The sequence below is a fragment of the Trachypithecus francoisi genome, unplaced genomic scaffold (genome assembly GCF_009764315.1).
Source record: "Trachypithecus francoisi isolate TF-2019V2 unplaced genomic scaffold, Tfra_2.0 Lachesis_group6, whole genome shotgun sequence".
Classification (NCBI taxonomy): domain Eukaryota; kingdom Metazoa; phylum Chordata; class Mammalia; order Primates; family Cercopithecidae; genus Trachypithecus; species Trachypithecus francoisi.
In genome coordinates this window covers 19,401,172-19,413,966 of record NW_022681471.1, presented here as the reverse complement: position 1 = coordinate 19,413,966, position 12,795 = coordinate 19,401,172, and the positions used below count along the sequence as shown (strand labels likewise).

The window sequence follows — 12,795 nt, the reverse complement described above, 5'->3', positions numbered from 1 at the left end:
CACCTCTTCTTTCTGGCCTCCATAGTTTCAAATTCACATTCAAATTGGTGTTCTTCTGTAAATAATGTTTCTTTTATCTCTGACTGCTTCCAAGAATTATTTTCTTTGTCATTAGTTTTCAGAAGTTAAATTATGATGTGTCTTAGATGTACAGATAGATAGATAGATAGACAGATAGATAGATAGATAACGTGGAGACAGAGCATGAACTAGGTACAGTCTCAGTCCTTTCATGTATTTTCAGTCTAGTGAGCTTCTTGGCAGCAGAGACTATGTTTTACTCACTGTTTTATCAGTGTACTTACTGTCAGGAATCAGCAGTGTCTGGCATAGAGTGGGCATTCAATAAACGTTGGCTGATTGAATGAGAAGGTAGAAAAAATAAATAGAAGAAAGAGGAAGAGGAGGGCGTGAGAGATAATGAGCCCAAGACAGAAAAGAGAAAGACAGGGAGAAAGGTATTGAGCCCTTGAAGAAACCGCGTGTTCTACATGGGACTGGGGTTGGTATGCCTAGAGGAAGGAGGGTCACAGTGTCTATAAAGGAGATAGATGTAAAAGTCAGTCCTATGGCCCTAATAAAAACTACACAATTACTCATCGACGTTTGTTGAACAGAAATCAGTACAATCCCAGTTACCATGGACAAAGCCTGATATATTTTGGTTTAGTTTAAATGAGGGGTATGGTTTCAAAGAGATATTAAATTTCGACTCTAAGGCACTGAAGCCTCGTGCGCATGTGCGTCTGGGGAGGCTTAGAGGTCACGACTCCCCCCCGTCACCTGCTGCTCACCCACCTCCGAGGGTGACGCCCCTTGAGGACGACAGCTCTCCAGCGTAGAACGCAGCATTGTGAGGGGCGTGGCCTAGAGGACGCTGTATCCTGGCTACCCGATCTTGGCAGCCCAGACCTTATCAGGACCTAGAGCGTGAAGGGTGTAAATGAGGAGAAACGAGGACCGCCTGCTACCCCAGTGTCCGGCCCCCTGGGGAATGAAGGCTGGCCCTGGAGCTGTACCTCGGCAACTGCTATAAGGCTGCCGAAGCCGCCGCCACTAAGGCGGCCGCCAGCAGCCTGAATGCAGGCAAGAAGCAGTGCCGCACCGTGAGTGGAGGCCGGTTCCTCTTCCTACTCCTGGCCCCAAAGGAGGGTCTCCGGAAGGCGGACAGACCGAGTAGGGAGATCACGAGTGGGAGGGAACGAGGCGGATTCTTGACAGCTCAGCTTTCAGCCCCTTGGCTCTGGGTAGCCGGTGGCTTTGGCGGCCACTGGCCACCACTGGCAGGGGTCTAGAGGTAGAAACGGTAACCCAGAAAAACGAGGAGGTTTTCCAAGTTGTCAGCCAACCTGGAGGGTTCCTTCAACCCTGAATGCATGGCTCTTTGGTTTATTTGGAGGTATTAGCCTATTTAATAGGAAGTAATAATGGGTTTGGTCTAAACTAAATTAATAATTTCTATTAGGTTGGTGCACAAGTAATTGCGGTTTTGCCATTACTTTCAATTACTTTTGCACAATTTACAGAAGAAAATACAAACTTCCAATTGCATCCGACAGAGCTCGCAGGAAAACCCCATTCCAGAGGTCAGAGCGTATCTTTTGGATCTGCGTCTTGGGGTCAAGCTGCCTGTTTTCCCAGGAAGAGATAATGTACTTATTCTATACTACAGTTCTAAGTAAGAAGGTAAACTAAGTTTGAATAGTGCTTAAGTGATTTTCTTTACCCTTTTCAGTTTGCTGTTAAACGGGCAACATTTTGCTATGATTTTGCTTTGTGTTAACTTCAGTTTTACACACCAAGTTAAATGAGTTGAAGTGTTTAAATTCTTAAACCTCATTTTAATGACAGAAAGCCCCATGATATGCCTCAGCCACCCCATCCAACCTTATCTCCAACCCAAGAGTCTTCGGTCTTTTCTTATCACATACCATGCTGATTCCTACTTCTGTGCCTTTGTCCATCCAGCCCCCAAAACTTGACATGCACTCTCCTCCTCTCCTTCAAACAGTCAATCCCAACCTCTGTGTTCAGGAATTGGAGTGAGGTTGACTGAACATAGGGTTCACAGACAGGGATTCCACAGGACACTTCCAGCCTAAAGACAGGCCTGGGAGAGGAGAGGGAGAGAAAGCAGTTAGGTTTACCCAAATCAACCCATTGTCTGTATTCTCTCACTTCCCATTCTGCTCACATGTTTTGTTTTCAGGAGCAGCCTAATCATTTAAATAAATTGATGTTTAAAAGTGTGGCTTCATTTATTTTTAAATTTGTAATACTTTTGAATCTACTTGTTTGCGACTTTTTTAACCTTCTTAGGATTTTAACCTGACTGATCCTTACTGCCAAATGTAGGAAGCCAGGTATATAAAAGTCTACATGATGCACATTTAAAAACATACTATCAGTGAAAAGATATCCTGAGGCCATTAAAGAAGGGTGGCTACATCACTAGCAATAATAAAGTGCATTGAAGCATACCTCCTGTTAAGCAGCCAAGACCTAGGTGCTTCCCTTTACCTCACTGGGAGCCTGTGTCAACTTTCAGTTGAGCAATAGAGGACACCCAATAAAAGACTCAATGAATAACTCAGTACTGGTGCCAAGGAAAATCAGGTAGCTGTTTTGTCTAAATAAAACTCGTTCCTACTTGACCTTTATTTTCATTTTAGTAGCAACAGATATTACCAATGAGTTGAGCATGTAAAGATACACACACACCTACACCACACACACACACATACGCACGTTTATTTATTTATTTATTTATTTATTTATTTATTTTCACCCACTTGTATTGTAGCGCTTTTCCTCTGGCTCTAAAAGTAATAATATCACCGTCTACCTGTCAAAGAATATTTCTCATACACTTTGAGAAAACGGGAGACAAAATGAGAAAGTAGCAAAATACAGATTGATAGAATAAATTCTTTGGGGAGTTAAGCATCATTATTATATATGTGTTTTAATAACAATTTGATTGGGAATAGTAAATTCCTGATTATGATATGAACCATACTAATAAAACAATATTTGGGTAGAAATTTCTTGGTGAGACAGCAATTGTATAAAGATGCTGACTTCAAAATTGTCACCAAAATGTGTTGTTATTAGACCTTATCCCAAATTTTTACTAAAATGAATATTCTTTTCATCCTCTCCTCTGTAAAGTGTTATCATTGTTACAATGTTGTATTTATATTGTTGGTTTTGTTTTTGTAGGTTATATGTTCCTTGAAGGAGTTGAGTAAGAACAGGCAGTATCTGACTAGTTTAATATTAGACTTTGAAAGAAATTATATAAGAGAACAAGTAAGTTAAATACTTAAATTTGTTTATTTGGGGCCTGTAAGAAAAGTTTTATGTAAGGTTTGGTCCTTTGCAGAATATGTTCTTATAATATTTTGACCTAGAAGTATTTATTAAGGTAATAAATCAAAAGGCTAAGAGATAAGAGATCTGTAAAAGATAAAATGAGACATTTGTCTTTCATTTCTAAAGAAAAAAATTCACCTGTCTGGAATGGAGCCACACTAGACTTAAATGTAGGCTAACAGAATTAGCCATTGCAAAGTATAGGGTGTTTACTAAGCCTGAAACATAAGACAGATCAAAGGGCAGGTTTATTTCTGGCAAATATAAAGGCTTTACTTCTTTTTATGTTTCAGAAAATGATTGAAAAGGTAAATAAATTATGTAAAACAAAAAGAGCCTGTGACAGTTAGGCTACTGCCCAATTTCAAGAATGGCTATTACAGGAAGGTACACAAACAGGTCGGGACCAATAATTGTTCATAAAACATAGGTGTAATCAAAGCTAATGCCTAATTCTTGCACACATTGTGGATCCCAAAAAGTTGTATCAATACTAGAAATAATTAAAAACAGGACGAACAAAAGTTCTAGACTCTGTTTAACCTCCCTAACCTTCCTATAGTTTTTTGTTTGTTTGTTTGTTTGTTTGTTTGTTTGCTTTACAGAGTCTCACTCTGTCACCCAGGCTGGAGTGCAGTGGTGCGATCTCAGCTGACTGCAACCTCTGCCTCCCAGGTTCATGCAATTCTCCTGCCTCAGCCTCCTGAGTAGCTGGGATTACAGGCACCTGCCACCACACCCAGCTAATTTTTGTATTTTTAGTAGAGACAGGGTTTCTCCATGTTAGCCAGGCTGATCCTGAACTCCTGACCTCAACTGACCCTGAACTCCTGACCTCAACTAACCCGCCCACCTCGGCCTCCCAAAGTGCTGGGATTACAGGCGTGGGCCACCACGCCTGGCTCCCTATAGTTTTAACATGCAGAGAAGGAAGACAGATCAAGAAGTACAGAGATTGGGAACCTTGGTACCAAGAATAGGGAGGAGAATTTCTACCTGAGAAGTTGGAGCCACTAGAAGCCCAAGAGGTAAGCAAAACTGATGTTTGAAGAAGAAATCCAAAATACAAATCCCTGATGTTGTGAAACCCAAGTCTACAGGAGCAGAGGGAGAGAGAAGGTGCCTTAGCATATGTTTCAAACTTAAGTTTAAGGAAATTACTGCAGGGTCAAAACAGGAGAGTTGCTATAACTTTATCTGATGCTAATGTAAAGAGGTGTCATTCCCCAACCGTGTATGTTCATCCAGCTACTACCCACACATAGTCAATGATACCACTCAGATGCCAAGCCCATGCCTCGGGAAATGAAGGAATGAGTTATAATTATTTCTCTTTCTCCTTTATTGGGGTAAGGGCCAGTTCTTCATCTCCTGGTTCTTATATTCCATAGATTCATCACAGTATGCCAGAATACAAACTGATCCACCAGAATCCCAGGCTGATAGTCTACAGACCTCATATATAAGACCTCCACTTATTTTTTAAAGGAAATTCAAATCTGCTGGGTTTTTCTGAAGTCAGTCCTTCAGTTAATTCCAATCATCTTTAGAAACTCATGTTCCTCAAACTACTGAGTTATGAATAATTTCTGTGTAAAATGTTTTTAATCACTCTGTGTCATATTTGCCATTGTCCTAGCCATAATAATAGACAATTCTACAACAGAGACTGGTAAAAATGAGTGCAGCACGATGAGTTAGTGGGTCAGGCTTGAATAACTTTAAATTTTCTGTAGCTCAAGAAATAAAACAATGAAGCAGGTAATTTGGGAGCATCAAAGCAGGTAACACCATTGTAAGGGTAACACCCAGTTTACCTTCACTTATATGTGCACTTATTTTTCTTTCCTTTTTTTGGGACAGTGTTTCACTCCAATCACCCAGGTTGGAGTGCAGTGGGATGCTCTCAGCTCACTGCAATCTCGGCTTCTCAAGCTCAGGTGATCCTCCCACATCACCTTCCCAAGTAGCTGGGACTACAGGCATGTGCCACCATACCTGGCTAATTTTTGTTATTTTTAGCAGAGACAGGTTTCACCATGTTACCCAGGCTGGTTTCAGGGCTGGCGTGCAGGCTGCGGATCCCGGAGACTAGCGAGCGGCTAGGTTCGTGATCTGGAGAGACGCTCAGGTTATTAGGTTCCTGCAACTTACTGGGAACTGATCAAGATTTCAAGCTAAGATGGTGGTGATGAACAGCCTAAGGGTCATTCTTCAAGCATCTCCAGGCAAATTGCTGTGGAGAAAGTTCCAGGTTCCGAGATTCATGCCAACGAGGCCCTGCAGCTCTACACTTGTACTTACAAAACCCGGAACCGAGCCTTGCATCCACTCTGGGAGAGCGTGGACCTGGTTCCTGGGGGTGATCGACAATCACCCATCAACATTCGGTGGAGGGACAGTGTTTATGATCCTGGCTTAAAACCGCTCACCATCTCTTATGACCCAGCCACCTGCCTCCACATCTGGAATAATGGATACTCTTTCCTCGTGGAATTTGAAGATTCTACAGATAAATCAGTGATCAAGGGAGGACCCCTGGAACACAACTACCGATTGAAGCAGTTCCATTTTCACTGGGGGGCCATCGATGCCTGGGGTTCTGAGCACACCGTGGACAGCAAATGCTTCCCAGCAGAGCTGCACTTAGTGCATTGGAATGCAGTCAAATTTGAAAACTTTGAGGATGCAGCACTGGAAGAAAATGGTTTGGCGGTGATAGGAGTATTTTTAAAGCTAGGCAAACATCATAAAGAGCTACAGAAATTAGTGGATACTTTGCCGTCAATTAAGCATAAGGACACTCTTGTGGAATTTGGGTCATTTGACCCTTCCTGCCCGATGCCTACCTGCCCAGATTACTGGACCTACTCAGGGTCTCTGACCACCCCACCCCTCTCCGAGTCTGTCACCTGGATCATTAAGAAGCAACCAGTAGAGGTTGATCGTGATCAGCTTGAGCAATTTCGAACCCTGCTTTTCACTTCTGAAGGGGAGAAGGAGAAAAGAATGGTGGACAACTTCCGCCCTCTTCAGCCACTGATGAATTGCACTGTCCGTTCATCCTTCCGGCTTGTAATATCTTTTTATGTCTGACATTTTTGAGCTATCTTTTTTATGTTTATCCATTAGTGGTTCTATAGCACTATACGTAGGGATTATAATCAAAAGTAAGGCACAGACCCTGACCAGAACTCAGGCCTTTCAGAAACAGCCTGTTGGCCCAGACTGGTACTTCCTGGCTGAACATTGGCCATGGTTTTAGATGTATTTTATTTTATAAGATGAATGTGTATTCTTTCATAAGGGCTTATCAATCAGTACATTTGCCCCAGTGTTTAGTTGTTACAAGGACATGATACGCTTACTATCGATTTATGATGTAGAAAATATATTTTGTAATTATAAGAAAATAAGACTTTTCCTATACCCAGAAATCCCTTTGCATTTCCAAAGATCAGATATTTTACTTAAAGGTCTGATCATATAGGAAATATATGCAGAATATTTTAAAGAAAATGCTTGGCTGGGCACGGTGGCTCACACCTGTAATCCAGCACTTTGGGAGGCTGAGGCGGGAAGATCACTTGAGGTCAGGAGTTCGAGACCAGCCTGGCCAACATGATGAGACCCTGTCACTACTAAAAATTTAAAAAATTAGCCGGGCATGGTGGTGGGCACCTGTAATGCCAGCTACTCGGGAGGCTGAGGCTGGAGAAACTCTTGGACCCGGGAGGTGGTGGTTGCAGTGAGCCAAGATCGCACCACTGCACTCTAGCCTGGGCGACAGAGTGAGACTCCATGTCTAATAAAAAAGAGAAGAGAAGAGAAAGGATGCTTAAAGTGCCTAGAACTTAGAATACTTTCATTGTACATTTCCAGAAATATTTTTCAAAGGACTAGTAATCTAATAGCCTATGGTTTATAATATTATTTTGTATTGTTTGCACAGTTACATAGTATATAATGATAATGTTTTCTACAGTGAAAAAAAAATACTATAAAAGATGATATATAATGAAGATGATTGATAGATAGATAACTTGAAAACTAGAAGCCAGTAAAAAATGGCAGTACAAAAAAAAGCTCCAAAAGAGAGAATTAAAAAAAAAAATTAAAAAGAAGAGCAATTGAAATATATATAAGGAATAAAGGAGGCAGGAAATAAAGAAAACGTTCAAAGAGACAAGTCTGTAGGAAAAAGAAGGAAAGAGAATGCAAGAGTGAGAAGACAGAAAAGCAGTTATAATTATGTGTAGTGTGGGAGAGATTTAAAAAGAAGTCAGTTAATAACATAAACAGAAAAAGCATTGAAAATTGAAAAAAAATATACATACTTACCTATCTACCTACATATGCAAACAGACATAGAAAGATAAATGATGGATAACTAGATGGACAGCTAGGTATGTAGGTACACACATAGGAAGATAGACAGGTATATATGATTGATGGAAGGATGGAAGGAAGAAAAGAAGGAAGGACATTAAAATTAAAGGTGAATCCAGTACAGACTTCTGTAAATACTGTAGAAAAGATAGAGAAAATGATAAATGGAAAGAAAAATGTTTAACAAGAGAAGCCACTAAAAGAGTAAAAGAAGAATGAAAGATGGAATGAAGGAAGGGAGGGAGAAAGAAAGGAAGGAAAAGAGAAAGGAAAGGAGAGAGCTAAGGAGGGAAGGGGAGAAGAAAGGAAGGAAAGAAATCAGGCATACAGGAAAGAAGGAAGGGGAAAGAAAGGGACTGAGAAACAAATAATAAAAGAAAAAAGGATAAAATAATGAACACAAGAAGTGACATTTAAAAGGGACTAGTAAGTAGGAAATAGAATGAAATAAGAGTAAACAAATGTGAGAGTGAGTGGTGGAGGAGTCTGAAAAGCAAAGCAGGTAAGAATATAAAGTATGTTGTAGAGGGCAGGGAAAAAAATATTTTAAAAGTAAAATTCAGTTTAAAATAGACTAAATGATAGGATTTTAAACAAATAAACCATCTAAAAAGCAACACAAATGACATAGTTACAGAAGATGGCGAGAAGAAAAGAAAAAGTCTTAAAAGAGAAGCCAGCGAAAAAGAGAGTATAGGCTGAAGGAGGAAGGGAGGGAGGGGAGAGAAAGATGTGGGGTCAGACAGGGAGGCAGGAAGGGAAAAAGGAAAGAAGGAGGCAGGCATGCAAGCAGGCAAAGAAAAGAGAAAGAGAGACACGCACAGTGAAAGAAAAGGAGAGAGACCCCGGAGAAAGGAAATAGAGGAAGGAAAGGAGTTAAGAAATTAGTAAGGAAGGAAGGGAACCAGTTTAAAGGTAGAGATTCAAACAGTTGGGGAAGGGGAAGAGAGAGGGGGGGAAACAGGAGAGAGGGAAAGAGGGAGAGGGGAAAGACAAGGGGAAAGACAAAGGGAAAGAAAGGGGAAGAGAGAGATAGCGATTTCTTTTAATTAAGTACAAATTTTGGTAAAACTATGATTGATAGGTATGTGAATGGTAGGTAAGTAAGTAGATATGTAGGTAGGTAAGAATTTAAAAGCAACTAAAACGATATTGTAAAGATATAGTAAGAGTGGAAAAAATGTTTAAAAAGAGGAGATAAACAGTATAAGAAAAGAAGAAGGCAGGAAGAGTGGGAGGAAGGAGGAAGGAAAGAATTTATAAAGGAAGAGTCAGGAGAAAAAAGAATTGCATAAACAGGGAGAAACAATGAGAGAGTAAGAGAGACAGGAGTTGAAAAAAGGAGTATCTAGTAAGAAAATCAGCTACAATTGCTTGTGGTGGGGGACAGTTTTAAGAAGAATTCAGTACAAAAAGATAAAATGTAGAAAGATGGATGACTGATAGCTGGATAGATAGCTAGATAAGTGGGAAAGTAGGTAGGTATGTTAATCTTTAAAAGCAGAGGCCAGTAAAATTTAGGCAGCACAAAAAAAAAGCTATAGAAGAGAGAAGGAATGAAAGAAGTTTCAAAAGGAGCCAATAAAAAGAGTAAAAGAAGCAGAGAAGAAAGGAATAAGGAAAGAGGAAAGAAAAGAAAAGTTTAAAAGGGATAAAGCTAGAAAAAGTAATAGGAGGCTGAGTGCGGTGGCTCACACATGTAATCCCAGCACTTTGGGAGGCTGAGGTGAGTGGGTCACGAAGTCAGGAGTTCGAGACCAGCCTGCCAACATGGTGAAACCCTGTCTCTACTAAAAATATAAAAATTAGCCAGGCATTGTGGCAGGTGCCTGTAGTCTCAGCTACTCAGGAGGCTGAGGCAGGAGAATCGCTTGAACCCGAGAGGTGGAGGTTGCAGTGAGCCAAGATCATGCCACTGCACTCCAGCCTGGGCAACAGAGCAAGACTCCATCTCAAAAAAAAAAAAAAAAGTAATAGGGGGACACAATGTGAGAGTGAGAAAGAAGAGTTGGAAAGGGAGAAGTTTTATTAAGTATATTGTGGAGGGCAGGGTTGGGGGAGAGATGTAAAAAGAAGAAGTCAGATTAAAATACATTAAAATCAGATTAATCAGTGAATTGACACATAGATACATAGATGCACAGATACATAGATAGAATTGACTTTAAAAAAAGAGAAACCAGTAGTAAAGACAGGACAAAAATATAGAAAGTGAGAGGGAAGGAAAGAACAAATTTTATTTAAATAGTGAATATAAGCAAAGTAAAATAAATAGGGAGGCAGGAAGGAGAAGGAAGTAAAGTTTATGAAATATGAGTCAGTAGAGAAAAGAGTTAAATAAAGGAGAGGAATGTGAGAGTGAGGAGGAGCCAGTAAGAAAATCAAGTACAATTGTGTGATAGGGGACATATTTTAAAAGTAGGAGTCAGGGAAAAAAAGGCAATAAAATTGACACAGAAAAATAGATGATTGATAACTAAATGGCTAGCTAGCTGGGTTGGCAGGAAGGTGGATAGGTAGATAAATACATGATAGAAAGGTGGAGAGCACATAAAAATTAGAGGCCAGTGAAAAAGAATGCATGAAACAGAATGAGAGACAGAAAGAGGGAAAGGAAGAAAAATGCTTTAAAAGAGGAGCTCAGTAAAAGAGTAAAAGAATGGAAGGAAAGAAAGGTGGAGAGATGGAGAAAGAAAATAATAAGAAGGAGAGAATAAATAAGGAAAGTAAGGAAACAGTGAAGGGGCAGGAAGGAAAAAACGAAAGTTAGCAGGCATGCATACAGGCAGAAAAAGCAAAGGTATAGTTGGGAGACAGTAAAAGAAATGGAGTGAGAAAAGACAGGAAGGGAGGGAGGGAAGAGACAAAGGGAAGAAGTGGGCAGGAAGTTTGTGAAGGAAGAGTCTAGGAAAACAAGTAAAATAAAATGTGAGCATTAGAGACAAGATGTTGAAAAGGAGAAGCTAGTGAGAAAATTAAGTATAATTGTGGATAACAGAAAGACAAAGATCAAAGAAGAAGTCAGTAAACAAATATAGATAATAGATAGATAGATAGATAGATAGAGAACAAATGGGCGTTAAAAGTAGAAGCCGGCCGGGCGCGGTGGCTCAAGCCTGTAATCCCAGCACTTTGGGAGGCCGAGACGGGCGGATCACGAGGTCAGGAGATCGAGACCATCCTGGCTAACACGGTGAAACCCCGTCTCTACTAAAAAAATACAAAAAATTAGCGGGCGAGATGGCGGGCGCCTGTAGTCCCAGCTACTCGGGAGGCTGAGGCGAGAGAATGGCGTAAACCGGGAGGCGGAGCTTGCAGTGAGCTGAGATCCTGCCACTGCACTCCAGCCTGGGCGGACAGAGCGAGACTCCGTCTCAAAAAAAAAAAAAAAAAAAAAAAAAAAAAAAAAAAAAAAAGTAGAAGCCAGTGATAAGAGGCAGGGCAAAAGGAAAGAGTTACAGAAATGAGGGAAAAGAAAAGAGAAAGTTTTTAAAGAAGAGGCAATTAAAAAAGTATAGAAGGGGCCAGGCACGGTGGCTCACGCCTGTAATTCCAGCATTTTGGGAGGCCGAAGGGGGTTGATCACCTGAGGTCAGAAGTTTGAGACCGTCCTGGCCAACATGGCAAAGCCCCGTCTCTACTAAATATACAAAAAAATTAACTGGGCCTTGGTGGTGTGCACCTGAAATCCCAGCTACTCAGGAGGCTGGGGCAAAAGAATCGCTTGAACCTGGGGGCAGAGGTTGCAGTGAGCCAAGACCACAACACTGAACGCCAGCCTTGGTGAGAGCATGAGACTCTGTCTCAAAATAAATAAAAATAAAAATAAGTATAAAAGGAAGGAAGGAAAAAAGGAAGAAAAGAAAGGAAAGAACGACCAAAGTTTAAAGGAATGAGTTGGCAGGAAAATGCAAAGTAAAAGGAATGAAAGAGATAGGAGCTTGAAAAGGAGGAGCTAGTAAGAAAACTATTTTGTGGAGGGCAGGGAGAAAAATAGATCTGAACAGAAAAAGTGAGTTAAAGACACAATAAAATAAAGATGACAGGTAAAGAGATACCTATGTAGGCTAATAGATAAGTGGGTAGAATGAACTTTTAAAGGACCGGCCAGTAGGAAAGATAGTGATAAAAAGATAAAAGGAGAGACTAAAGGAAAGAAAAAAATTTTTTAAAGGAACGTATATATACTTCATATAGATATATGTATGTATTCTTCATATAGATATAGAGAAAAAAAGGGAGGGAAGGAAGACAAAGAAAGGCAAGCATGTAACACACAAAGTGAAGACAAATCCAGAGAGAAGAAGAGTGAAAGAGAAGACATAGAGAAAAGTAATGAAAGTAGAAAGATAAAAAAAGAAATGAAAAAGGAAAGAAGGAGGGAAGGAAGGAGACTAAAACAAGAATTTTAAAAGGAATAGTCTAGGAAAAATAAAATACAAAAAGAGAGAATACGAGTGGCAAACAAAGTTCTGACTTTAAAAGGAGCTAGTAATAACATTAAATACAATTGTGGAAGGGAGGGAAAGATCTAAAAAAATAGAGTAAAATAAATATAGATAGAAATATGACTCTGTCTCAAAAAAAAAGTAAAAAAAAGACGAGTCAATGGAGAAAAGAGTTAAAGAATGAGAACGTGAGAGTGAGAGGGAGGAGCTATTAAGAATATTAAGTACAATTGTACTGATGGAGAGGAGATTTTAAAAGTTGTTTTGAAAAAGCAAAAATAAACATAAAGATGACTGATAACAGTATAGCTAGCTACCTTGGTAGGTGGGTAAATAGGTAGGCAGAAGAAATTGATTTTTAAAGGAGAAGGCAATAGTAAAGACAAGATAAAGTGGAGAAAGAAGAAAAAGAAGGAAAGAAAGAAAGAAGAAAAGAAGAAAGAAAGAAGGAAAGAAACAAAGAAAGAAAAAAATTCAAAAAGAATAGTAGTAAAAATAGAATACAAGAAGAATTGAAGGAAAGGAGGGAGGAAAGAATGCAGGAAGACTAGAGGGAGGGAGAATGGGGTGGATGGCTGGAAAA

General features: G+C 40.0%; 1 protein-coding gene across 1 annotated transcript; it reads left to right on the top strand.

The window, feature by feature from the left end:
- Positions 1 to 5,442: 5,442 nt before the first annotated feature.
- Positions 5,443 to 7,320, top strand: LOC117078023 (carbonic anhydrase 5B, mitochondrial-like). The gene is given in 2 exon segments (XM_033201547.1): positions 5,443 to 5,657; positions 5,660 to 7,320. Coding segments are annotated over 2 exon segments (912 nt in total). The 5' UTR covers positions 5,443 to 5,557; the 3' UTR covers positions 6,472 to 7,320.
- Positions 7,321 to 12,795: the final 5,475 nt, after the last annotated feature.